Source organism: Oncorhynchus mykiss, chromosome 12, assembly GCF_013265735.2.
Source record: "Oncorhynchus mykiss isolate Arlee chromosome 12, USDA_OmykA_1.1, whole genome shotgun sequence".
Lineage (NCBI taxonomy): Eukaryota > Metazoa > Chordata > Actinopteri > Salmoniformes > Salmonidae > Oncorhynchus > Oncorhynchus mykiss.
The window spans coordinates 85,427,364-85,455,074 of NC_048576.1; the positions used below are offsets into that span (position 1 = coordinate 85,427,364).

The window sequence follows — 27,711 nt, forward strand, 5'->3', positions numbered from 1 at the left end:
GGAAAACATTGGAGAAGCGCAGTGATACCAAAGAGAAACGCACCGCAGACAGGTGCATGACGCAAAACAGAAACCCCAGTAGTAGCAGATTTGGCTATTTTTACAACTAAGAAACGCCGTCGGAAAACATTGGACAGCCTTTGTAATTGTACAGAATGACAATAAGGTAAGATACTAGCTATTGTAATGTAGTCACTGACACTGCACTTGTTGAGGCCAGAGCCATGTTTAACATATGTTTAGCTACCTAGCTAGCTATCAGTTCGCCAGTTAGGTAACATTAGCGTTGTTATCAAGCAAGCTAGAACTGTAACTTACTAGCCAGGCTTCATGCATGTTCATTGAATCTATCTATCATGATTGGCAATGTAGCTAGCTAGCATGTTCTGAACAGCATATTAGTAAGCTGAAGTTTAGCTTGTTAGGTAGCCAATACAATCACGAATCAAATAATATGTTCATGTCAAGTGATGACGAACGATAAAGGTTTCCATCCATCCAAGTCGTGACATGGTTGGACAATTGGCATCAATATAACGTTAATGTGTTGCTGCTACAATGGAATATGATCATGTTATTTATAACCGACAAATTAAAGTTAACTAACGTTAGTATGGCGAGTTCATTGATGAGGATTTGTGATCGGTGCCATGGCATGGATGATGGTGGTTACTAGGTTTTTCCACACATGCACACTTGTTTGTAGACCCGCGGATATTTGATTTTTTAAATTGTTTTTAGGAACTCAGTTGGTCTTAACTTACTGAGTTAGCATAGTAGAAACACAAGGTGCAATTTCGAAATGTGGTTGTGCATCAGTAGTTTTCTCTTATGGCTGTCACAGATGGTCACTCAATTAGCCCATGTCAGCAAAACATTTTTAGATTGGTTAATTTGTCTACCCAGCTGTCTAAACTTGTTGTAATCATGGTCAAATGAGCGACCAGGGGCCCTTATTCAGATATCACTCAGATATCATATTAACTTTTCTCTACATCCTATGGCAACGTTTAGAATTGCAGGAAATTATCTGAAAAACTGCTAGTGCTTAGTGGTGGGGAGTCGACTCCAAAAATAATAGTCAGATAGTCGAGGGGCAGATAGTCAAGGAATCTATCTGCCCCATTCTCTGACATCTGCTCCTCTTGGAATCAACTCCAAATATTCATTATTTTTGCGACGGTGGAAACTATTTTCCATAGTCTACTTCGAGAACACAAACTCTTGCATCTTTCACAGCAAAGAAAGAGCCAACTCCAAGGGAGAGAGTGATGGGTGGGAGCACAGCCAGGCATAGGTAGGTGTGTCGGCCACTAGGCTGACAGCCAGAACCATGTGCATAGGTTATATTTTGGTCATCTGTATCCAGCAATGTCTTGTCTATTAATGCCTTGTAAATTCATCAAATGTATATAAAAGTATAGGGTGAGTATTGTTAAGCAGGACACCTGGCAAAGTGGGAGATGTAAGCTTTGTAATGGATATCCTATACATTTGTACAATAATAATCAATGCCTGTGTGTTATTGCGAAAATATGAGACTGATTAAAAAAATTGGTTCAATGGGCATCATTGTGGGTGTGGCATCCCGTGTAATGACATGTCTCTAGAGGCATAATGGTAAGTCAAATGACATAGGGTTAATGAGGTAATTGATGTTAAGGTTCTATTGTTTGTTTTTTTCACTAAGAAAGGATATTCATTACATATTTTGTAATGGGATGTACATCTAAATGACTGTGCACAGCCTTGATGGGTCCCATGGTGGACCCCACCTTTTTAGAATAGTGACATTGACAGTATCCCTATCACCTACTGTCAAACTGGGACACTCCTCTATGCCATGGTAATGCAGACAAAATATTTTGTTGATTATGAAATGCATGTTTTCTTAACACAAATCGGTTTTCTAAATGGGACCAAATGTTTCATTTAATTTTCCTTAAGTCTGCTAACTTGCTAGCCTTATCAGGGTAGATTGCGCCATGTCATTCCATGGGGTCCATCAAGGCTGCACACAGCAGATATATCACAGAAATATTCTAGCTCCTACACGTCACCTAGTCCTTTTATAGGCTAAGTTGATGAGCAAAGGGGCAGCATCATGCTCATGTCAGTCCTCTAGAATGCAAATGCAGTCTTCCTAGTAGGACTTAGCAATAATGTGGTGTGTGCGCATCCGTTTCAGCGTATTTTGGAGTCGAGCAAGAGGCGACTCCAACCACATTAGTCGCGCACCACTACTGGTGCTTAAGGATTTAACTGAAGTGTCGGTTGTTTTTCTGTTTTTAAACAACTAGCTAATTATTTGAAAATCCTTTTTTGTTTCTTTTTTTCTGTCAATGTACTGCAGTTTCTGTAGAGAAATCGGATCATGTCTGAAATGTACGATGTTTTAGTTTCCAACTGGCCAATGTTCTACATAGTTTAGTGCAGAAAACATGATAATGAACTACATTGACCTATAATCCATTGCTCGGCTGCTTGTCCGTTCTGTTTCTTTTATGCCTGCTACTAAGCTACAGATGAATGCAGGAGCAAGAGGGGATACACAGAGAGCAGTTGCTTTGAGGTATTGGTATTCAGCAGTCATAAGTCTGCCTTATTTACTCTGAACTACTAAAATAGTGATTTTTGTCAGACAGCGTAGGCAGCAGCTCTATAGAGATAATGACTTGGAATGAAATGATAGTAATCAAATAAAACAAATGTAATGTACACAACTGAAATATTAAAGTCATGTGAATAACTGATGGTTAATAAGTGATAAGCAGTCACTACCATCGTGGGAATTGTATTAATAGTTTTTTTTCTGTTACTGCATTCAACCCGCATAATGCGTTTAATTTAACAAAAATCTGCCCCATGGCAAAATGAGTAGAATTGCATGAAATTTGTTATATATATATATACAGACAGACAGACAGACAGTCAGTCAGTCAGTCAGTCAGTCAGTCAGTCAGTCAGTCAGTCAGTCAGTCAGTCAGTCAGTCAGTCAGTCAGTCAGTCAGTCAGTCAGTCAGTCAGTCAGTCAGTCAGTCAGTCAGTCAGTCAGTCAGTCAGTCAGTCAGTCAGTCAGTCAGTCAGTCAGTCAGTCAGTCAGTCAGTCAGTCAGTCAGTCAGTCAGTCAGTCAGTCAGTCAGTCAGTCAGTCAGTCAGTCAGTCAGTCAGTCAGTCAGTCAGTCAGTCAGTCAGTCAGTCAGTCAGTCAGTCAGTCAGTCAGTCAGTCAGTCAGTCAGTCAGTCAGTCAGTCAGTCAGTCAGTCAGTCAGTCAGTCAGTCAGTCAGTCAGTCAGTCAGTCAGTCAGTCAGTCAGTCAGTCAGTCAGTCAGTCAGTCAGTCAGTCAGTCAGTCAGTCAGTCAGTCAGTCAGTCAGTCAACCAACCATCTATCTTACTGGCTCCACCACACACTCTGCCTTTAACACCTGTTGGTTAAAGACCACAGTGTGACGGATGCTGTTGGATACTGTGTTCGTTTGGATCAGAGGCAGAACCTGTTTCCTCAGTAGGGAGTGAGTGATGTGATGACATTTAAGTTCCCTCTAAGCTCCTTGGAAGGCTGTGGATTTATGGAGCTTTCCCCAGAATAGTATTTGGGATTTCAGAGAAAGTGGCATTTCTCGTTACCGTGTCTCACATGTCTGTGTGTTGGAATAGGTGTGGGAACCTGTGATGGGGCGTTCATGCCACTGTTTGTGTGCGGTGCGACGCAAGCATGCCAAAGAGAATGGGGCCTGCTGATCATAATTTAGCTGTTGAGCAGAGTGGTGTTCGTGGCAGCTAGTCTCTTGCATTGTGTGTGTGTCCAATGATATAGCCTGCTGTGACTCACCATTTGCTGACGTGACTGTCTGGCTCTGGGGGGACCTGCTGGAGGGAGAGCCAGGGAGTAAGGAGATGGATTAAGGATTTTGAGCAGAGAACAGGTCACTTTAACCAGAGTCTACCGCAGCAGAGAAGGAGAGGGCCCATCGCAGCACTTCCTTTAAGAGCATTGGGCCAGTAACTGAAAGGCAGCTGGTTCGAATCCCAGAGCCGACTAGGTGAAAAAATCTGTCTGTACCCTTGAGCAAGGCACTTAACCCTAATTGCTCCTGTAAGTTGCTCTGGATAAGAGCATCTGCTAAATTACTCAAATGTCAAATTTAGCTGCCATTTAATAATACATTTAAACAAATATGTTGTATAGCACCTTTCAATACTAGCAACAGTGCTTCACATCATAAAACAACACAATAAATAAGTACTAACAAAGACAGGAGGAAGGACAAAGAAACTAGATGGATAATTAAAATCATGCATTAAACACATTGTTATAAAAATGTCTTCAGCGGGGATTTAAAAAAGGCACTGAATCTGCAAGCCAGATCTCCTGCTCTGGTGACTCAGAGGGCTCACACACAGGGCACTCCCAGCCCACACAGCAGGATCTTCATTGTGTAAAGTGTAGGTAAACACAGGATAGCCTCGCCTTAAAATCTGCCCCTCCATCTCTCTTTTATCTTGCTTTCTTCCAGAATTGTCTTTAAGAATGTAGAAAAGGGATACATTTGCGCTATAAATGTGTAATACCAATCCAACAAATGACTGTGTAGCCTACATGTTGCCCTGTACCCCCGAAGCAGGAAAAACACAAGGACTAGTCTAGGACTGCTCTGGCCATCCTCCAAACCACCAATTGATTTCTCAAGTCCCAAATATCCTCTTCATATGCTGATACTCCATGTCTGGAGGAATGACTGCTTTGTTGCCATGGTGGTTGGCCTGATATGCTTGGCTGGATGGCTATAGCTATTATGCTAATGTAGTCTGTTTATAAGGAGGTGATAGTGGGGCTGTTTACTGTGAATGAATGGTCTTTAGGAAGTTGTAACAGAAGAGCGAGCCTCCTGCTGTTTAATCATTTCAAGGTGGTCATGTTGTTGCCGCAACGTTTGCTTTCCGACAGTGTCTGTTTCCATGAAGCTGTCGTTGGTTACCATGGTATAGTTGCCGGGAGTGATTGTCACAGTTCAGCAAGCTAAACAGGTTTGTAAAAGATCTCCTGGTGTTGTAAAATGCATCTGGAAAACTTAGTGGTGTGTGCTTTTTTTTATTTTTCTGTGTGACCTGTCCCCACATCACTTCCGGTCAACAAGTCTGGCTGTCGCTGATTACAACTTCAATAGGCTAAGTACTGTTTGTTAACATGGACACTGTTACTAGGGCCCAGGGGTGCTGTAATGTGTTTTTGTCATAGTGATTAGAGAACATGACTTGTTGGCTCAAAGGAATGGCAAACAAACATCTTCTAGGTTACACAGCTCATAAGACTTGAGTGAGCTTTCCTCCCAATCCAAGATTAAGAGACGACACTGTCTCCGGGGGAAACGGTCTCCATGGGTAACCAACTAGGTGTTCTTTTGGCCTGTGATGAGGTAACTGTGTTTGTCTGTAAGCTCTATCTTTACTCGCTGTGATATGAGTCTGGGTATGAACTGATAGGGACACTACTGTGTGTGAGTTGTGTGTTATCGAGTGGGGATTTTCTACTGACTGCATTGGCTGCAGAAGGGTTTCTCTTTCACTCACTCACTCACATGATTTTAGGCTTCATTATTCATTCACCAGATAGTCTAACGCCTGTTGATTTGTCCTTGCAAACGCACATACAAACATACACACAAGCATGGGTAATTCTCACACAACTGACATTTGACCCAAAGAATGATCGTGTTATTTTTCATGACATTTCCTCTTGGATCACTGAGATATTTATATTATTATTAGGATACATTTTTTGATCAGATATGCATTTTTCCACAACTACCAATGCAAAAACTTTCCTTATTGCAACCGTTTTCAAAGTCCCAAAAAGTCGTACCCAAATCTATTTCTAATGCTTTGTAGCATTGCTCCCCTAATGACAAGGCCTGAGTTAATCACACTGAAATTAAAAATATTCCAAATGGAACTTTTTTGTCATTTCTCATTAAAGTAACAAAACTTTTAAAAGGTTTTTGTCATCACTTATGAATACAGTTACCAATTTGGAGGACCGAAAAAAGCCAATACCGATTAATCGGTCGATTTTTAATTAATTAATTTGTAATAATGACAATTACAACAATACTGAATTAACACTTATTTTAACTTGATATAATACATCAATAAAATCAATTTAGCCTCAAATAAATAATGAAACATGTTCAATTTGGTTTAAATAATGCAAAAACAAAGTGCTGGAGAAGAAGGTAAAAGTGCAATATGTGCCATGTAAGAAAGCTAATGTTTCAGTTCCTTGCTCAGAACATATGAAAGCTGGTGGTTCCTTTTAACATGAGTCTTCAATATTCCCAGGTAAGAAGTTTTAGGTTGTAGTTATTATAGGACTATTTCTCTCTATACCATTTGTATTTCATTAACCTTTGACTATTGGATGTTCTTATAGGCACTTTAGTATTGCCAGTGTAACAGTATAGCCTCCGTCCCTCTCCTCGCTCCTCCCTGGGCTCGAACCAGGAACACAGCGACAACAGCCACCCTCGAAGCAGCTTTACCCATGCAGAACAAGGGGAACAACCACTCCAAGTCTCAGAGCGAGTGACGTTTGAAACGCTATTAGCGCGCACCCCGCTTACTAGCTAGCCATTTCACATTGGTTACATAAGCCTAATCTCGGGAGTTGATAGGCTTGAAGTCATAAACAGCGCAATGCTTGACGCACAACGAAGAGCTGCTGGCAAAACGCATGAAAGTGCTGTTTGAATGAATGCTTACGAGCCTGCTGGTGCCTACCATTCCTCAGTCAGACTGCTCTATCAAATCATAGACTTAGTTATAACATAATAACACACAAAAATACGAGCCTTAGGTCATTAATATGGTCAAATCCGGAAACTATCATCTCGAAAACAAAACGTTTATTCTTTCAGTGAAATATGGAATCGTTCCATATTTTATCTAACGGGTGGCATCCATTAGTCTAAATATCCCTGTTACATTGTACAACCTTCAATGTTATGTCATAATTACGTAACATTCTGGCAAATTAGGCGGCCCAAACTGTTGTATATACACTGACTCTGCGTGCAATGAACGCAAGAGAAGTGACACAATTTCACCTGGTTAATATTGCCTGCTAACCTGGTTTTCTTTTAGCTAAATATTGAGGTTTAAAAGTATATACTTCTGTGTATTGATTTTAAGAAAGACATTGATGTTCATGGTTAGGTACACATTGGAGCAACGATATGCACCGCATCGATTATATGCAACGCTGGATAATATCTAGTAATATCATCAACCATGTGTAGTTAACTAGTGATTATGATTGTTTTTTATAAGATAAGTTTAGTACTAGCTAGCAACTTACCTTGGCTTACTTCATTCGCGTAACAGGCAATCTCCTCGTGGAGTGCAATGAGAGGCAGGTGGTTAGAGCGTTGGACTAGTTAACTGTAAGGTTGCAAGATTGAATCCCCCGAGCTGACAAGGTGAAAATCTGTCGTTCTGCCCCTGAACGAGGCAATTAACCCACCGTTCCTAGGCCGTCATTGAAAATAAGAATGTGTTCTTAACTGACTTGCCTAGTTAAATAAAGATTTAAAATAAAGGTGTAAAAAAAAAAAAAAGATTGTTTATGAAAACTTGAAATCGGCCCTAATTAAATTGGCCATTCCGATTAATCGGTCGACCTCTAATTTGTAATGACAATACTGAATGAACACTTTATTTGAACTTAATACATAAATAAAATCAATTTAGTCTCAAATAAAGAATGAAACATGTTCAATTTGGTTTAAATAATGCAAAAACAAAGTGTTGGAGAAGAAAGTAAAAGTGCAATATGTTTAACTTGTTAAGGCTGGGAGCAGTATTGAGTAGCTTGGATGAATAAGGTGCCCAGAGTAAACTGTCTGCTACTCAGGCTTGATTACCAACAACGACGAGATGGCCTACAGGGAGGAGGAGTGTGGTTTCCGGAAAGTTCAATAACCTCTCACTCAATGTCAACAAAACAAAGGACAGTAATGGAGAAGGTGGAAAGTTAGTTTTTTATTTTATTTTCATGTTCCTCGGCGTACACACAAACTGAAATAGTCCACCCACACAGACAGTGTGGTGAAGGCGCAACAGTCCTGTCGGACTGTATCACCACCTGGTACGGCAACTGCGCAACCCTCAACCGCAAGGCTCTCCGGGGGGTGGTGCGGTCTGCACAAAGAATCACCGGGGGCAAACTACCTTCCCTCCAGGACACCTACAGCACCCGATATCACAGGAAGGCCAAAAAGATCATCAAGGACAACAACCACCCGAGCCACTGCCTGTTCACCCTGCTATCATCCAGAAGGCGAGGTCAGTGCAGGTGCATCAAAGCTGGAACCGAGAGACGGAAGCTGTTTTTCAATCTCAAGGCCATCAGACTGTTAAACAGCCATCACTAACAAAGAGAGGCTTTTGCCAACATACAGACTCAATTCTTTGGCCACTTTAATAAATTGACTTAATGGTATCACTAGTCACTTTAAATAACAACACTTTAATAATGTTTACATATCCTACATTACTCATCTCATATGTATATACTGTATTCTATACCATCTACTGCATCTGGCCTATGCATCACTGCCATCGCTCATCCATATATTTATATGTACAGATTCTTATTCATCCCTTCACATTTGTGTGTGTAAGGCAGTCATTGTGAATGTGTTAGATATTACTACATTGTCTGAACTAGAAGCACAAGCAATATCGCTACACTCGCATTAACATCTGCTAACATGTGACCGATCAAATGTGATTTGATTATATTGTTCTATATTGAGTTCTGTTGCTACATTGACTTTGACGTGGTGCGACTGCTAGCTTGAAAAACCTATTTTCAATTGGTAATAAATAGTAATTAATACACGTTGCATGCTATCATGTGCATATATCAGCACATTCATCTCCTATTTATATTAAGTATGATCAACTGAGGTACTACTAAAAATATCAGAAATGTTATTATCAGAGTCAGTTTTTTTGCAGCTTTGAAATTGGCCACTAGTTCGAACTGTCCATAATGAATAATAAAACACCTGATTGCCTTAGAATAACTGGTTGAAACATTAAATAGCAGAACATTTGTCTTTTTCTACTTTGAATCCAAAGATGGAAGTGGTCTTAATGGGTACACTTAACTGCTGCTCATTCAAATACACTGAGGTCAAATGCTGCTGCCAGCCCCCCCTTCTACTCCCTGAGGAGCTAGGCATGTCATGGGTTTACTTTCAAGACAATAACACTCTTATAGTGTGTGTGTGTTTGTGAGAGAAGCCAAGGAAGGGCAATATTTACAGTATGAAGAGCAGCAGCCATGGTCACGTTGCCATTATTATTGCATGAGAACAGTTGGTGCTTCAGAGTTGTATCCCTCCTTCTTCCTCCTTCACACACCCCCAGTTCTTTCTTTCTCCCACTCGCTCCCTCTCTTGCTCTGATCATCTGTTCTTCCTCCATCTCTCACTTCAATCTCTTTCCTCATTGTATCTCTCTCCATCCTGACCTCCCTCTCTTGTTCTATCACTTTTGATCCTGACTGCACGGTGCAAGAATAGGTCATGTTAGTGTCTTCTGTTTTGTTTGTTTTCTATAAGGAAGAGGTGTGTTCATGAGAGAGAGGCTGTTGCTCCAGTAGTTCTACTGCTTCACATGGAGAAGGGTTAAGCTCTTATTGTGTGCTCTGTCTAGTGTCTGTAAATGTGTTTGAACTGACCCCTCCTTACTAGGGGAAGGAAAGACTGATTACGAAAGGATGTACTGATGCTGGCTACCTTGCTACATGGAATTGAAGACCAAACTGAACATGCAGGAGCTCTTCTGCCACTCTTGGATTCAAAAAGGAGTTAACTAAAGGGGGACTAATCTTTGGGACATTAGTGTGAGTGAGTTATTGGGTCAGACAGGTAATTTGTCTGTTTTCTCCTTCCAGAGTCGGTGCTAGTATCTGATCTCCCTCCTTTCCCAGAGTGGTTGTCTACACCAACACACACCTTATTCATTCTGCTCTCCTCCAGCATGTCAGGTAAGGGCTCCCATCCCTCTCTTCCCCTCTTCCCTCCCTCAATCCCTCCATCCTCTTCCTTTTCTTTCCCTTACGCTTCTGATAGTGCTTTTGATTATCCTTCTGCCAGTTTCTCCTCTCACCCCCCCCTATCATTTTCCATTCTGTCTTTCTCTCAAACTTCTCTGTCAGGGTTTGATTTTCCCCCTGTCAGTCTATTCTCATTCAGTCCTCTGTCATCCCACCTCGCCCCTTTCCCTTCATGTTTCCTCTCTTGTCCTTCTATTTTCTTTATGTCCCTCACATTATTTGACTCACAATCAGTTTATCTTCTATCTCCCTCTTCTCTCATTCCTTCCCCCCTCTGTGTTCCAGGTGGTTACACTCCAGCCCCTGGGGGCCCCTTCTCAGCCCTGACCTCCAGTATGTGGCCCCAGGACATCCTGGCCAAGTACTATCAGGTACAGACTGACCTGACATCTTTGTACTGCTAGGTTAACACTGAGGAGAGGGAGCCTCTAGCTTAGTACTGTGGTTTTCTAGGCTATTTCTGGATTTATTGAATGTGAATGTTTTTACCACACCTGCCCATATTCATATTTTTTTGCCATTAATTCTTGTAGCGTCTTGTTTGCACTCATTGACCTATAAAGGTACTGCTTAACCCGTAGTGTTTACTGTGATTTATCTTGTACTTTAATATAATATGTCATGGGACTTGTTGTATGGCTCTTATTGTCTCCGTTTACAGAAGGACCCAACAGAGGAGGCAGAACTGCAGTATGATGAGTTTGGCTTCAGGCTGGACAGTGATGGTAAGAAGAAAACATAGGACTCAAACCTATATCACAGATATATCACTCATTGCATGCATCAATTTTAATGTGATTTGCTTCTTTTAAACGATATTGGTCTTTACTCACCCAGCAATATGTTAGCAGTCATTCAGTAGATTAAGAGTTGACTACCGTGGTGGGTTGTGTTATTCCATTTATAAAATGGTCAGATACATTTTTTTAGCTAGTCTTTGTTAAAAATATATTATCCAATGGATGATGCATTTCTGGTAAAAAGAAAAAAAGTGTAGGTGCAAAATCACGTTTCCACGCCCCATTTTAATTTGCTCCATGGCTCAGGTTGACAAGTGGACACAAGGCTGTTTGGCTCATCTCAGTCTTGAAAATGAATAACACTGCACCTGTTTCTGATGAATAAACAGTGGCATGCTGGTTGGTGGTAACACCCAAATAAAACCCAGCCCTGAAATGTAACGTAGGCTGAAAATGTGTGTCATATATCATAGGAAAAGACCGCATTTCGGATTTGTCATTTCCCAACTATTCCATACGTTGACTAAAACTGACTTGTTGCGTAACGATTTTATTCAACATCATGGGTAAGCTCTGGCCATCGTCTTTCAGATTTTTTCAGCCATAGCTGTACAGTTACAGTATGCAACGTGTGACCGATCAATTCAATACCTGTGATCAGTTCACAGGCATTGAATTGGGGCCTCCCGAGTGGCACAGCGGTCTAAGACACTGCATCTCAGTGCTAGAGGTGTCACTACAGATCCTGGTTTGATTCCAGGCTGTTTCACAACCGGTCGTGATTGGGAGTCCCATAGGATGGCGCACAATTGGACCAGTGTCATCCGGGTTATTTATTTTTTATTTTTATTTAACTAGGCAAGTCAGTTAAGAACAAATTCTTATTTTCAATGACGGCCTAGGAACAGTGGGTTAACTGCTCAGGGGCAGAACGACAGATTTGTACCATGTCAGCTCGGGGGTTCGAACTTGCAACCTTCCAGTTACTAGTCCAACACTAGGCTACCCTGCCGCCCCTGGTTAGGGTTTGGCTGGGGGAAAGGCAGTCATTGTAAATAACAATGTGTTCTTAACTGACTTGCCTAGTTAAATAAAGGTAAAAAAGTGACTTGCACTGCTTGCTGAAATCCTATTGACCTGTTGCTGACACTGTAGACATAGTCCACTGTAAAGGAACTGAGACACAGCTGAACACTGGGGCTGTTGTTGGGCCCATGTCTAATGGGTTAAAACAGGGGAAACAGACCTTAGTGGTGGAGGAGGAGAAATCATTAAAACAGGGGAAGCAGACAGTGCCAAAGTAACAGGAATGCAGGAGTATAACCCTGAACAACGATAACTGAAGTTGAACACCATCTCTCTCCCCCTCCAGATGGTGTAGAGCCAGAGCCGAGGCCAGAGCCCCAGAGAGAGGACCCCCAGCAGAGGCTGCGCTGGCAGGCCCACCTGGAGTTCACCCACAACCACACCGTAGGAGACCTGACCTGGGACCTCATCTCCCCCGTCCTGCCCCACTCTGAACGCCTCCGCTCCCTGGTGCTGGGGGGCATACCACACAGCATGAGACCACAGGTAAGGGGGCCTAGAGGGGGGAAACACAGCAGTAGAGATTTTAACAAATGGAAAAGGCAGAATGAGACCACAGACCAGTAAGGGGGCCTAGAGGGGAGAAAACACAGCAGTAGAGGTTTTAACAAAGGGAAAAGGCAGAATGAGACCACAGACCAGTAAGGGGGCCTAGAGGGGAGAAAACACAGCAGTAGAGGTTTTAACAAAGGGAAAAGGCAGAATGAGACCACAGGTAAGGGGGCCTAGAGGGGGAAAACACAGCAGTAGAGGTTTTAACAAAGGGAAAAGGCAGAATGAGACCACAGACCAGTAAGGGGGCCTAGAGGGGAGAAAACACAGCAGTAGAGGTTTTAACAAAGGGAAAAGGCAGAATGAGACCACAGACCAGTAAGGGGGCCTAGAGGGGGAAAACACAGCAGTAGAGGTTTTAACAAAGGGAAAAGGCAGAATGAGACCACAGACCAGTAAGGGGAGATAAAGTGGTCAAAGGGCCAACTCCTACTACGGTGTATAACCTGATTCAGAGATGTCTGTTGTAGAGGTCGACTGATTAATCGGAATGGCCGATTTAATTAGGGCCGATTTTCCAAGTGTTCATAATCTGTAATCGGCATTTTTGGACACCGATTATAGCCGATTACATTGCACTCCACAAGGAGACTGCGTTGCAGGCTGACTACCTGTTATGCGAGTGCAGCAAGAAGCCAAGGTAAGGTGCTAGCTAGCATGAAACATATCTTATAAAAAACAATCTCTAGTTAACTACACATGGTTGTTGATATTACTAGTTTATCTAGCTTGTCCTGCGTTGCATATAATCAATGCGGTGCCTGTTAATTTATAATTGAATCACAGCCTACTTCGCCAAACAGGTGATTTAACAAGCACATTCGCGAAAATAGCACAATAGTTGCACCAATGAGTACCTAACCATAAACATCAATGCCTTTCTTAAAATCAATACACAAGTAAATATTTTTAAACCTGCATATTTAGTTAATATTGTCTGCTAACATTAATTTATTTTAACAAGGGAAATTGTGTCACTTCTCTTGCATTCTGTGCAACAGAGTCAGGGTATATGCAGCAGTTTTGGCCGCCTGGCTCATTGCGAACTGTGTGAAGACCATTTCTTCCTAACAAAGACCGTAATTAATTTGCCAGAATTGTACATAATTATGACATAACATTGAAGGTTGTGCAATGTAACAGCAATATTTAGACTTAAGGTTGCCACCCGTTAGATAAAATACGGAACGGTTCCGTATTTCACTGAAAGAATAAACGTTTTGTTTTTTCAAAATGATAGTTTACCATATTAATGACCTAAGGCTTGTATTTCTGTGTGTTTTTATATTATAATTAGGTCTATGATTGATTGATTTTTTATATATATATATATATATATATATATATATATATATATATAAAAAAATCAATCTCAAAGGTATTGTGTTTTTATGGTCCTCCAATAATCGGTATCGGCGTTGAAAAATCATAATCAGTCGACCTCTCGTCTGTTGTCTGACTGCCCCCCCCCCCCCCCCTCTCTCTCTGGTCGTGCTAGTTGTGGATGCGTCTGTCTGGAGCTCTGCAGAAGAAAAGGACTACAGAGATCTCCTACAAAGAGATCGTTAAGAACAGCACCAACGACGAGACCACTGCTGCCAAACAGGTACTGGATGCTGAGGTACTGTACATCCAGATGACTCCAGGTGGAGGGGTGGAATGGTACTGATGATGTAAGATGTTTCTCTCCCTTGATGAAAATCTGTGATTGAGGATCAAACATTGTTAACCTGTTTTAAAAAATATAAGTGATTTACAAGGGGATTTATTAATGGTTGATTATTAATTTATATATGCTAATAAATCTGTAAACTCTTACAACACATTGGTTGAAAAACAATATTTCCCCCCTCTCTCTATCTCGCCACCCCTTCTCATCCCACTCCGTCCATCTCTTCCCCCTCTCTCAGATAGAGAAGGACCTGTTGCGGACCATGCCCTCCAACGCGTGTTTCTGCAGCCTGCAGAGTGTGGGTGTTCCCAGGCTGAGGCGGGTACTGCGGGGCCTGGCATGGCTCTACCCAGACATTGGCTACTGCCAGGGCACAGGCATGGTAAGGAGGACGTTCACTGTGCTCTATTGTGTAGTTACGATCTATACACTTTCCTCTGTCTGGTAAAGACCTGGCATATTACCATCCAGGTTAATACACTTTCCTCTGGCTGGTAAAGACCTGGCATATTACCATCCAGGTTAATACACTTTCCTCTGTCTGGTAAAGAGCTGGCATATTACCATCCAGGTTAATACACTTTCCTCTGTCTGGTAAAGACCTGGCATATTACTATCCAGGTCCCTTTCTGCACGTTTTAAATAGTATTTTAAATATTACTTTGATCTTGTGTTCTTGATTAACTCTTTAATCTAGGGAGTTTGTAATACCTCTACTGTAATGTGTATATGTTTGTATCTGCCCAGACTCTGTATTTTCGCTGCAACCGAATTGCCCAACGGGGACAATAAAGATCTAATCTCTTCTGTTTCTTTTCTCCACGCTCTCCCCATCCCCAGGTGGTGTCATGTCTGTTGCTGTTCCTGGAGGAGGAGGACGTGCTGTGGATGATGTGTGCCCTGATCGAGGACCTGCTGCCACCCTCCTACTTCTCCTCCACCCTGCTGGGGGTCCAGACAGACCAGAGGGTCCTCAGACAGCTCATAGTCCAGTATCTACCAAGCCTGGACAGGCTTCTGCAGGAGCACGACATCGGTGAGAGAGATGGGGGGTTCTTTACACTTTAACACTCGTCTTATCCTACTTTGCTGGATCCTACTTTATGGAGGAAAATGAACTGTGGTTGTCTCACATAGCTAACTTAAGATTGAATGCACTAGTGTAAGTCACTCTGGATAAAAGCATCTGCTAAATGACTAAGCTGTTAATGTAAAAATGTGAATAGGGATCATGGGAGCTACAGGGAAACTGCAATAAGGCTTTTAAAGTCTGGTGTTTAGAGGCCACAAACATTGCTAAGAATGTCGGGTGTAGTGTAGGAGACCAACCTGCCTGTGTGTCCTAACCCTTCCCTTCGCCTCCTCTCCTCCCCCAGAGTTGTCTCTGATCACGCTGCACTGGTTCCTGACATCGTTTGCCAGTGTGGTGGACATCCGCATCCTGCTGAGGATCTGGGACCTGCTGTTCTACCAGGGCTCTGTGGTCCTCTTCCAGGTCACACTGGGCATGCTCAAGATCAAGGTGGGATAGTTGTTTCTCATTGGCTGGCTGGTTGCTGGTTTGATTTTAAACCAACCCCTACTCCCTAGACCTGTGTAGATCAGAAAGGATTGGATTGGTATTGAAAATCATACAGTAATAACTCCACCTCTTTTTCCTACATCTATCCAACCCTTTCAGATCTAGAGGCCTACAAGTGTCTTGGGAATTTGGGATTGGTCATTCCCCTGTTTAACCCTCTCCTCTCCCCCCTACAGGAGGTTGACCTTCTCCTCTCTCCCCTACAGGAGGAGGAGCTGGTGTCCTCTGAGAACTCTGCGTCCATCTTCAACACGCTGTCCGATCTGCCCAGCCAGCTGGGTGACGGGGCTGCAGTACTGGGGGAGGCCATGAGGCTGGCGGGGGCGCTGTCCCAGGACACACTGGAGGCCCAGAGGAACAAACACCTGGCTTACATCCTCAATGAGCAGGCCCAGCTCAACACCAACAACTCCCACACACTCAACAACAACCTCAATAAAGTGAGTGGTCTGATAGAAATGTGTGTGTGTGATAGCATGTCTAACCAGAGTGTGTCTATAGGTTGTGAGGAGACAGTCGCTACGTAGGAAGTCCACTCTGAGCTCTCTGTTGTGGGGTGAGGACGAGGCGGAGGCTCTCAAGTCTAAGAACATCAAGCAGACAGAGCTGGTAGCAGCGCTCCGAGAGGCCATCACCCGCACCGCTGAACACTTCCACTGTCTGGACCCCCGACACACCAGCACTGTGAGTCTCACTACTGAATCATATAGCTGTCTGGACCCCCAACACACCAGCACTGTGAGTCTCACTACTGAATCATATAGCTGTCTGGACCCCCAACACACCAGCACTGTGAGTCTCACTACTGAATCATATAGCTGTCTGGACCCCCAACACACCAGCACTGTGAGTCTCACTACTGAATCATATAGCTGTCTGGACCCCCAACAGACCAGCACTGTGAGTCTCACTACTGAATCATATTGCTGTCTGGACCCCCAACACACCAGCACTGTGAATCTCACTACTGAATCATAAAGCTGTCTGGACCCCCAACACACCAGCACTGTGAATCTCACTACTGAATCAGGTTACTGAATCATATAGCTGTCTGGACCCCCAACACACCAGCACTGTGAGTCTCACTACTGAATCATATAGCTGTCTGGACCACCAACACACCAGCACTGTGAATCTCACTACTGAATCAGGTTACTGAATCATATAGCTGTCTGGACCCCCAACACACCAGCACTGTGAGTCTCACTACTGAATCATATAGCTGTCTGGACCCCCAACACACCAGCACTGTGAATCTCACTACTGAATCAGGTTACTGAATCATATAGCTGTCTGGACCCCCGACACACCAGCCCTGTGAGTCTCACTACTGAATCATATAGCTGTCTGGACCCCCAACACACCAGCACTGTGAATCTCACTACTGAATCAGGTTACTGAATCATATAGCTGTCTGGACCCCCGACACACCAGCCCTGTGAGTCTCACTACTGAATCATATAGCTGTCTGGACCCCCGACACACCAGCACTGTGAGTCTCACTACTGAATCATATAGCTGTCTGGACCCCCAACACACCAGCACTGTGAATCTCACTACTGAATCAGGTTACTGAATCATATAGCTGTCTGGACCCTCAACACACCAGCACTGTGAGTCTCACTACTAAATCAGATTACTGAATCGACTCAGTTTCACTGACCCCGCGTTTAAGAGAGAAGCTGCCTTGTAGTAAGAAGTAGCTGAGCTCTCCCTAAATACCATGCACAATGTCACCTTAGCCTATTTGGCATGGTGACAATGCTATGGGTAGGGAGTCCGTCCCTCCTTCACCTGGTTATCTTGTGGTCGCCTTGCTGATAATCTGCAGAAATCTGTGACTTTCCGGTCTCTGAGCTCAGTCGCTGGCCGTTAAGTCGCTGAATGTATGCATCTCTTGTCCTCCCATGCTGGTGCTGAAGACCTGGATGTCAATTTAAGGCAGCCCTCTGCCCCTCTCTGATTCAGAGGGGTTGGGTTAAATGCAAAGACACATTTCAGTTGAATGCATGGTTGTACAACTGACTAGGTTATCCCCCTTTCCCATGACTGATCTCCAGTAGAAGGCTTTAGGTAGTGCCTGGTGTAATCGTGGCATGAGTCATATAATTGAATTCTTCCCCTGACACAGCAGCACCGTGAGTCATGTTACCCAACAATGAGTCACTCGGTCATTAAATCAAATCACTGAATCAATGGTGCTTCACACTGCGACACAGTTAGGAAATAGTGGAGTCATTCTGATTGACATGTTTGATGTACATTCTGAGCTAATTTGATTAGATTAATCTGTCCCTCCCCCTCTCGCCTTCTCTTCATCTTTCTCTCTCTCCCTCCCTCTGTCCCTCCTCTCAGGACCTGACTCCAGACTACTCCATGGAGAGCCACCAGAGAGACCACGAGAACTTCCTGGTTGTGTCTCGTAACCGACGGAGACGGGCCAAAGCCCTGTTGGACTTTGAGCGCCATGACGACGATGAACTGGGCTTTAGGAAGAACGACATCATCACAGTGAGTGGACAGAACACATACATGTAATGGAGTTAAGTGCTGTAATTTCACTCCACAGCTTGCTTTAAATGTTGCCATGTATTTGTGTAGCTCAATCCGTTGGTACATTGTCAAGGAAGTTGGTCACGTGTGTTTGTGAGCAGAGTAGCACTAGTTAGAGCCCGGTATGGTACATGGACAGTGGGAAAGCTATACTGTTAACACAGTGGGGAAGCTATACTGTTAACACAGTGGGGAAGCTATACTGTTAACACAGTGGGGAAGCTATACTGTTAACACAGTGGGGAAGCTATACTGTTAACACAGTGGGGAAGCTATACTGTTAACACAGTGGGGAAGCTATACTGTTAACACAGTGGGAAAGCTATACTGTTAACACAGTGGGGGAAGCTATACTGTTAACACAGTGGGGGAAGCTATACTGTTAACACAGTGGGGGAAGCTATACTGTTAACACAGTGGGGGAAGCTATACTGTTAACACAGTGGGGAAGCTACACTGTTAACACAGTGGGGAAGCTACACTGTTAACACAGTGGGAAAGCTATACTGTTAACACAGTGGGAAAGCTACACTGTTAACACAGTGGGGAAGCTACACTGTTAACACAGTGGGGAAGCTACACTGTTAACACAGTGGGGAAAGCTATACTGTTAACACAGTGGGGAAAGCTATACTGTTAACACAGTGGGGAAAGCTATACTGTTAACACAGTGGGGAAAGCTATACTGTTAACACAGTGGGGGAAGCTATACTGTTAACACAGTGGGGGAAGCTATACTGTTAACACAGTGGGGGAAGCTATACTGTTAACACAGTGGGGGAAGCTATACTGTTAACACAGTGGGGGAAGCTATACTGTTAACACAGTGGGGGAAGCTATACTGTTAACACAGTGGGGGAAGCTATACTGTTAACACAGTGGGGGAAGCTATACTGTTAACACAGTGGGGGAAGCTATACTGTTAACACAGTGGGGGAAGCTATACTGTTAACACAGTGGGGGAAGCTATACTGTTAACACAGTGGGGGAAGCTATACTGTTAACACAGTGGGGGAAGCTATACTGTTAACACAGTGGGGGAAGCTATACTGTTAACACAGTGGGGGAAGCTATACTGTTAACACAGTGGGGGAAGCTATACTGTTAACACAGTGGGGGAAGCTATACTGTTAACACAGTGGGGGAAGCTATACTGTTAACACAGTGGGGGAAGCTATACTGTTAACACAGTGGGGGAAGCTATACTGTTAACACAGTGGGGGAAGCTATACTGTTAACACAGTGGGGGAAGCTATACTGTTAACACAGTGGGGGAAGCTATACTGTTAACACAGTGGGGGAAGCTATACTGTTAACACAGTGGGGGAAGCTATACTGTTAACACAGTGGGGGAAGCTATACTGTTAACACAGTGGGGGAAGCTATACTGTTAACACAGTGGGGGAAGCTATACTGTTAACACAGTGGGGGAAGCTATACTGTTAACACAGTGGGGGAAGCTATACTGTTAACACAGTGGGGGAAGCTATACTGTTAACACAGTGGGGGAAGCTATACTGTTAACACAGTGGGGAAAGCTATACTGTTAACACAGTGGGGAAAGCTATACTGTTAACACAGTGGGAAAGCTATACTGTTAACACAGTGGGAAAGCTATACTGTTAACACAGTGGGAAAGCTATACTGTTAACACAGTGGGAAAGCTATACTGTTAACACAGTGGGAAAGCTATACTGTTAACACAGTGGGGAAAGCTATACTGTTAACACAGTGGGGAAAGCTATACTGTTAACACAGTGGGAAAGCTATACTGTTAACACAGTGGGAAAGCTATACTGTTAACACAGTGGGAAAGCTATACTGTTAACACAGTGGGAAAGCTATACTGTTAACACAGTGGGGAAGCTATACTGTTAACACAGTGGGAAAGCTATACTGTTAACACAGTGGGAAAGCTATACTGTTAACACAGTGGGAAAGCTATACTGTTAACACAGTGGGAAAGCTATACTGTTAACACAGTGGGGAAAGCTATACTGTTAACACAGTGGGGAAGCTATACTGTTAACACAGTGGGAAAGCTATACTGTTAACACAGTGGGAAAGCTATACTGTTAACACAGTGGGAAAGCTATACTGTTAACACAGTGGGGAAGCTATACTGTTAACACAGTGGGGAAGCTATACTGTTAACACAGTGGGGAAGCTATACTGTTAACACAGTGGGGAAGCTATACTGTTAACACAGTGGGGAAAGCTATACTGTTAACAGCACACTGACTTTGTTTTTGCAAACACAGCGTGTGAAATGTATGTGAAAACATACGTGTAAAAAAAAAAAAAAAAAAGTTTTACAACAGTGACTCACTCCTCCATCTCATCCCTCTGTTTTTCTCTTTCTCAGATTTTTTCCCAGAAAGATGAGCACTGTTGGGTGGGAGAGCTCAACGGGCTGAGAGGTGAATGAAAACACCCCATCTCTGTCCCAATCTCCCCTCCACACGTCCTGTAGAATGTCCATCTCTGTCCCAATCTCCCCTCCACCCGTCCTGTAGAATGTCCATCTCTGTCCCAATCTCCCCTCCACACGTCCTGTAGAATGTCCATCTCTGTCCCAATCTCCCCTCCACCCGTCCTGTAGAATGTCCATCTCTGTCCCAATCTCCCCTCCACACGTCCTGTAGAATGTCCATCTCTGTCCCAATCTCCCCTCCACACGTCCTGTAGAATGTCCATCTCTGTCCCAATCTCCCCTCCACACGTCCTGTAGAATGTCCATCTCTGTCCCAATCTCCCCTCCACCCGTCCTGTAGAATGTCCATCTCTGTCCCAATCTCCCCTCCACACGTCCTGTAGAATGTCCATCTCTGTCCCAATCTCCCCTCCACACGTCCTGTAGAATGTCCATCTCTGTCCCAATCTCCCCTCCACACGTCCTGTAGAATGTTGTAGTCTGTTTTCCTAACACTCTGGGGAACCTTCTATCTCATGTTCTCTTACTCAAGGTTGGTTTCCAGCCAAGTTCGTAGAAATCCTCGATGAGCGGAGCAAAGAGGTTTGTCAGTGAATTATTGTGTAGTCAGTCTAGTAAAAACAGACTTAAATTTGTCAGTGTTATTTTAGTGGATATATCCAGTCTATGGGTTTGTCAGTATTGTATGTATAACTGGTCTGCTGTCCCCAGTACTCTCTGGCGGGTGATGACTCGGTGACTGAGGCGGTGACAGACCTGGTCAGAGGGACGTTGTGTCCTGCCCTGAAGGCCATCTTCCAACACGGTTTGAAGAAACCCTCCATACTGGGAGGACCCTGCCACCCCTGGCTCTTCATAGAGGAGGTAGGAGACAGACGGCTGGGTTCAGTGTCTGTCTGACGGTGCCTTACCTGACTGTTCTTTTGTCTGTTTTCTCCTCAGGCAGCCAGTAGAGAGGTGGAGAGGGACTTTAACTCGGTCTACTCCAGACTGGTGCTGTGTAAGACGTACAGGTAACTTAGACACACACAGACCTCTGTACCATATGAACAGCTAGGATTCCTACACAGTCGTCTTAGTTGTGTGGTGCAGTCCATCAGTTCTCTCTCTCTCCCCCCAGATTAGATGAGGATGGCAAGGTTCTCACACCAGAGGAGCTCCTCTACAGAGTGAGTCCTTTTGTAAATGTTATCCTATAACAAGCCTGTTTACTTCCTCACACCCTGCCACTAAAGACTTCCTGCCACTAAAGACTTCCTCACACCCTGCCACTAAAGACTTCCTGCCACTAAAGACTTCCTGCCACTAAAGACTTCCTGCCACTAAAGACTTCCTGCCACTAAAGACTTCCTGCCACTAAAGACTTCCTGCCACTAAAGACTTCCTGCCACTAAAGACTTCCTGCCACTAAAGACTTCCTGCCACTAAAGACTTCCTGCCACTAAAGACTTCCTGCCACTAAAGACTTCCTGCCACTAAAGACTTCCTGCCACTAAAGACTTCCTGCCACTAAAGACTTCCTGCCACTAAAGACTTCCTGCCACTAAAGACTTCCTGCCACTAAAGACTTCCTGCCACTAAAGACTTCCTGCCACTAAAGACTTCCTGCCACTAAAGACTTCCTGCCACTAAAGACTTCCCGCCACTAAAGACTTCCCGCCACTAAAGACTTCCCGCCACTAAAGACTTCCCGCCACTAAAGACTTCCCGCCACTAAAGACTTCCTCATTCCATCTCCAAGATCTGAAAGAACTGTGTAATATGGGACCTAGTTCTCTATTGAATTTACAGTATCTGGGCCTCCTGAGTGGTGCAGCGGACTAAGGCACTCCATCACAATGCTAGAGGCGTCACTACAGACCCAGGTTCAATCCCGGGCTAGACTGACTATACAATAATTCACTGACAAACCTCTGGGAGGCCCATGAGGCTGTGCACAATTGACCCAGCGCCGTCCAGGTTAGGGAAGGATTTGGCTGGCTGGGATGTCCCAGGCCATGCGTCTGCACGCTGACTTCAGTCGCCAGGTGTATGGTGTTTCCTCCGACACATTGGTGCGGCTGGCTTTTGGGTTATGCGAGCAATGTGTCAACAAGCAGTGTGGCTTGGCGGGGTCGTGTTTCGACCTTCAACTCTCCTGAGTCCGTACAGGAGTTGCAGCGATGGGACAAGACTGTAACTACCAATTGGATATCACGAAATTAGGGAGATAAAGGAGGAAAAAAGTACAATTTCAAAAATGACACTTAGCACCTGAAATGCAGATACTTTCAAAGGGGGAATGAGGAACTGCCTAGTGGTAGGGGCCGATGGGCTGTGAAGGTTGTCTGTTAGAAACATAGGCCTTAGGCTACAGACAGTTTTACACTGAATGTTTTGTTCATAAGCATTTGTTTCAGTGATGCTTCAGCGCCCTCCGTCTGTTTCTTTCAGGCGGTGCAGTCTGTAAATATGAGCCACGACTCTGCACACGTTCAGATGGACGTCAAGTTCCGCTCGCTCCTCTGCGTGGGCCTCAAGTGAGTCACACAGATTCTCTCACTCAGAGATCCTGGCTGTCCCTCTTATCAGTGAACACTCCCTAACCACATCTCTCTCCCCCCACAGTGAGCAGGTGTTACACCTGTGGTTGGAGGTGTTGTGTTCCAGTATGCCTGCAGTGGAGAAGTGGTACCAGCCCTGGTCCTTCCTACGCAGCCCAGGATGGGTCCAGATCAAGTGTGAGCTCAGGTAAAAGATGGAGACAGATGTCCACGAGAGAGACAGAGTGGGAGAGATTAAGAGAGAATGAGAAGAGATTGGAACGAATGATTGAGAAATAAAACAAAGGAGAGATTGGAGTGAAACTGTGAGATCACAAGTGAGAATGAATGCGAGAGCGACGCACACAAGACGGTGCCAGCAGAATATTACAAGATTAAATCTCGCCATTCAAGCGTATTAACAGCTAGATTATTTTTGAAAGACTTAGAGGCCAGGATGAAGTGAAATGGATATAAAATGGTGTATGTGTGGAAAGGATGGTGGTGTGGTTTTAAAAAGGTGATGTTTCCTTAGGGTTCTCTCAAAGTTTGCCTTCAGTCTCTCTCAGGACTGTGAGCTGCCTGCCAAGAAAGAGGTATGTATGTGTGTAAAACACCCACCCTGTGAACTCATACCTGTGTGTGGCTGAATTCTGCAAAACCATTCTCAAAGAAGGGGTTGCAGATGTGTTGGTTGACCATTACCTCTTTAGTTGGGATCTCTAGGGAAACTCTGGTCAATGTAGTTGGTCTAGTTACTCAACTATGGGTTTAGGGACTAGAATAGGAAACTAGAGTTATCTAAACAACAAGCTGTTCCTGGTTCAGTTGTTGGAGAACGTAGCTGGTGATGGCTAGTGATAGTAGAATAGTGAACATTGGGGAAAACCATCCCAATGCGCACACCTCACCCATAACCCTTTGACCTCCATTGTGGACATTTTAAACTGCACCCAGCAACTGCTGTTCCTTATACACTCCCTTTAAACAAACAGCCTCTTTCACTCTTTATTCCCCCCCCCCCCCCCCCCCCTCCCTCCAGGAGAAAGATCAGAGGCCACTGAAGGAAGGAGTCCAAGACATGTTGGTGAAGCATCATCTCTTCAGCTGGGACATCGATGGCTAGAAACACACACCCAAAGCCTGCAAAAAACTCCCCTGCCCAACACATGCTGTGTCTACCAGAGTGATCTTTCTGTTTCTTTCATATTGACTGCTATGTCAGAACCCACTACTAGTGTTTCCATCACTACCTCTCACTAGGAAGTATTGTAATGTTCAGACATTTGATCATCATTCTACAAACACATTGATATGCATCGTGGTTTCACTTCCTCGTCTCAACTAAACTGCATCCGAAGCCTTTCTACTGAGGATAGTACACTATAGGGGGCGCGTTCAGTAAGACGCAACTTTATGGAATGTTCAGATAGAAATAAGCATTGTAGAACAAACATGCCTCTGACATGTAGAATAAGGAATAACATCAGCTCTATTCATGGCATTTCTATCTGCAATGTTTGGCAACTTACCGTGGCCAGGTTATCATTTGAGACACCAAAAGACTTTCCATGTCTATCAACGAATTACATTTACTTTCTGAGCTTGCTAACAAATCAAAGGTCTTTTGATGTGTCTATTAAGGAAGCAATTAGTATGTAACCAAGGTTGATAGTCCTCTCTGTCACCATGGCTGTTAGTTCTTGGGTGAAGCTACTGTGTATGTTGTCCACACCAGTGTTTCTGATACTTTAGATCAGGTGCAGAAGACTATTAATATACAGAAAGTGCTGATTGTAGCATTCCTTAGGTACAGAGTAGTCACCTCTACTGTGCCATATGAAGTACTTCCTCAGACTCAAGGACTGGGGTGTATCACTAAGAACCAAACCGGGAGGAATGTACCTGAATTTGTCCCAGAGAAACTTGTTTTTGTTGTGAAACGTTTTGCTACAGTGGGCACTGATCTGATGTCGTAGTAGCACCTGTGTCCGTGTGTCCTGCTACCAGTACTGTAGTAGGATGTGCTGATTGAGAAGTGGAACGTACTCCTGTGTCCGTGTGTCCTGCTACCAGTACTGTAGTAGGATGTGCTGATTGAGAAGTGGAACGTACTCCTGTGTCCGTGTGTCCTGCTACCAGTACTGTAGTAGGATGTGCTGATTGAGAAGTGGAACGTACTCCTGTGTCCGTGTGTCCTGCTACCAGTACTGTCGTAGGATGTGCTGATTGAGAAGTGGAACGTACTCCTGTGTCCGTGTGTCCTGCTACCAGTACTGTAGTAGGATGTGCTGATTGAGAAGTGGAACGTACTCCTGTGTCCGTGTGTCCTGCTACCAGTACTGTAGTAGGATGTGCTGATTGAGAAGTGGAACGTACTCCTGTGTCCGTGTGTCCTGCTACCAGTACTGTAGTAGGATGTGCTGATTGAGAAGTGGAACGTACTCCTGTGTCCTGCTACCAGTACTGTAGTAGGATGTGCTGATTGAGAAGTGGAACGTACTCCTGTGTCCTGCTACCAGTATTGTAGTAGGATGTGCTGATTGAGAAGTGGAACCTACTCCTGTGTTTGTGTGTCCTGCTACCAGTACTGTAGTAGGATGTGCTATTGAGAAGTGGAACCTACTCCTGTGTCCGTGTGTCCTGCTACCAGTACTGTAGTAGGATGTGCTGATTGAGAAGTGGAACGTACTCCTGTGTCCGTGTGTCCTGCTACCAGTACTGTAGTAGGATGTGCTGATTGAGAAGTGGAACCTACTCCTGTGTTCGTGTGTCCTGCTACCAGTACTGTAGTAGGATGTGCTATTGAGAAGTGGAACCTACTCCTGTGTCCGTGTGTCCTGCTACCAGTACTGTAGTAGGATGTGCTGATTGAGAAGTGGAACGTACTCCTGTGTCCTGCTACCAGTACTGTAGTAGGATGTGCTGATTGAGAAGTGGAACCTACTCCTGTGTCCGTGTGTCCTGCTACCAGTACTGTAGTAGGATGTGCTGATTGAGAAGTGGAATGTACTCCTGTGTCCTGCTACCAGTACTGTAGTAGGATGTGCTGATTGAGAAGTGGAACCTACTCCTGTGTCCGTGTGTCCTGCTACCAGTACTGTAGTTGGAGGTGCTGATTGAGAAGTGGAACCTACTCCTGTGTCCGTGTGTCCTGCTACCAGTACTGTAGTAGGATGTGCTGATTGAGAAGTGGAACGTACTCCTGTGTCCTGCTACCAGTACTGTAGTAGGATGGGCTGATTGAGAAGTGGAACCTACTCCTGTGTTCGTGTGTCCTGCTACCAGTACTGTAGTAGGATGTGCTGATTGAGAAGTGGAACGTACTCCTGTGTCCGTGTGTCCTGCTACCAGTACTGTAGTAGGATGTGCTGATTGAGAAGTGGAACGTACTCCTGTGTCCGTGTGTCCTGCTACCAGTACTGTAGTAGGATGTGCTATTGAGAAGTGGAACCTACTCCTGTGTCCGTGTGTCCTGCTACCAGTACTGTAGTAGGATGTGCTGATTGAGAAGTGGAACGTACTCCTGTGTCCTGCTACCAGTACTGTAGTAGGATGTGCTGATTGAGAAGTGGAACGTACTCGTGTGTCCGTGTGTCCTGCTACCAGTACTGTAGTAGGATGTGCTGATTGAGAAGTGGAACGTACTCCTGTGTCCGTGTGTCCTGCTACCAGTACTGTAGTAGGATGTGCTGATTGAGAAGTGGAACCTACTCCTGTGTCCTGCTACCAGTACTGTAGTAGGATGTGCTGATTGAGAAGTGGAACGTACTCCTGTGTCCGTGTGTCCTGCTACCAGTACTGTAGTAGGATGTGCTGATTGAGAAGTGGAACGTACTCGTGTGTCCTGCTACCAGTACTGTAGTAGGATGTGCTGATTGAGAAGTGGAACCTACTCCTGTGTTCGTGTGTCCTGCTACCAGTACTGTAGTAGGATGTGCTGATTGAGAAGTGGAACCTACTCCTGTGTCCTGCTACCAGTACTGTAGTAGGATGTGCTGATTGAGAAGTGGAACCTACTCCTGTGTTCGTGTGTCCTGCTACCAGTATTGTAGTAGGAGGTGCTGATTGAGAAGTGGAACCTACTCCAACCACGCTGTCGATCTGTGTTGGTACCCAACAATCCCATTCTACTCTGCATTCCATCCACTATTGTCTCCAAATGTTTAGTGCCAACATGGCTCTCCGTTGTGGGCTACTAAACAGTGTATCTGTAGTAGTCACTTTGCTGACTGGGAAGAACTATGTAAACTTTTATTTCAGTTAATTTCTTTATATTACAATGGATGTGTCCATCCGCCATCGAACTAACCTCCATCTTGGTGTGTAATTACTGAAGAAAAGCCACTTGACTCACACATCACCTTGCAGTAATATTACACTATATATACATAAGAAAATAAACTCAATCTCCCTGTTGTGCTCTGATATTAAATGAAAGGTAGT

At 44.3% G+C, this 27,711-nt stretch overlaps 2 protein-coding genes across 5 annotated transcripts; one reads left to right on the plus strand and one right to left on the minus strand.

Annotated features, from left to right (window-relative positions):
* On the plus strand, window positions 1–25,478 carry sgsm3 (small G protein signaling modulator 3). 4 transcript variants are annotated; one of them, XM_036938899.1, is made up of 21 exons: window positions 1–166; window positions 9,963–10,055; window positions 10,410–10,495; window positions 10,786–10,849; window positions 12,237–12,436; window positions 14,001–14,123; window positions 14,413–14,556; window positions 15,015–15,210; window positions 15,551–15,696; window positions 15,933–16,196; window positions 16,258–16,440; window positions 18,112–18,267; window positions 20,675–20,729; window positions 21,276–21,325; window positions 21,455–21,607; window positions 21,686–21,756; window positions 21,864–21,912; window positions 23,177–23,262; window positions 23,351–23,473; window positions 23,801–23,861; window positions 24,308–25,478. In XM_036938899.1, the coding sequence occupies exons 2-21, from the start codon at window positions 10,049–10,051 to the stop codon at window positions 24,389–24,391; spliced, it is 2,301 nt and encodes a 766-aa protein (XP_036794794.1). In that variant the 5' UTR covers window positions 1–166; window positions 9,963–10,048; the 3' UTR covers window positions 24,392–25,478. The 4 variants fall into 4 exon arrangements, with proteins under 4 accessions (XP_036794794.1, XP_036794795.1, XP_036794796.1 ...); XM_036938900.1 differs by having other exon boundaries at window positions 14,001–14,108; XM_036938901.1 differs by having other exon boundaries at window positions 8–166; window positions 15,963–16,196.
* Window positions 25,210–27,583, minus strand: LOC118937830 (filaggrin-2-like). The gene is made up of 4 exons (XM_036939544.1): window positions 27,578–27,583; window positions 26,312–26,988; window positions 26,209–26,253; window positions 25,210–26,019 (listed from the first exon to the last, which is right to left on the minus strand). The coding sequence occupies exons 1-4, from the start codon at window positions 27,581–27,583 to the stop codon at window positions 25,665–25,667; spliced, it is 1,083 nt and encodes a 360-aa protein (XP_036795439.1). The 3' UTR covers window positions 25,210–25,664.
* Between the last annotated feature and the right edge of the window lie 128 nt (window positions 27,584–27,711).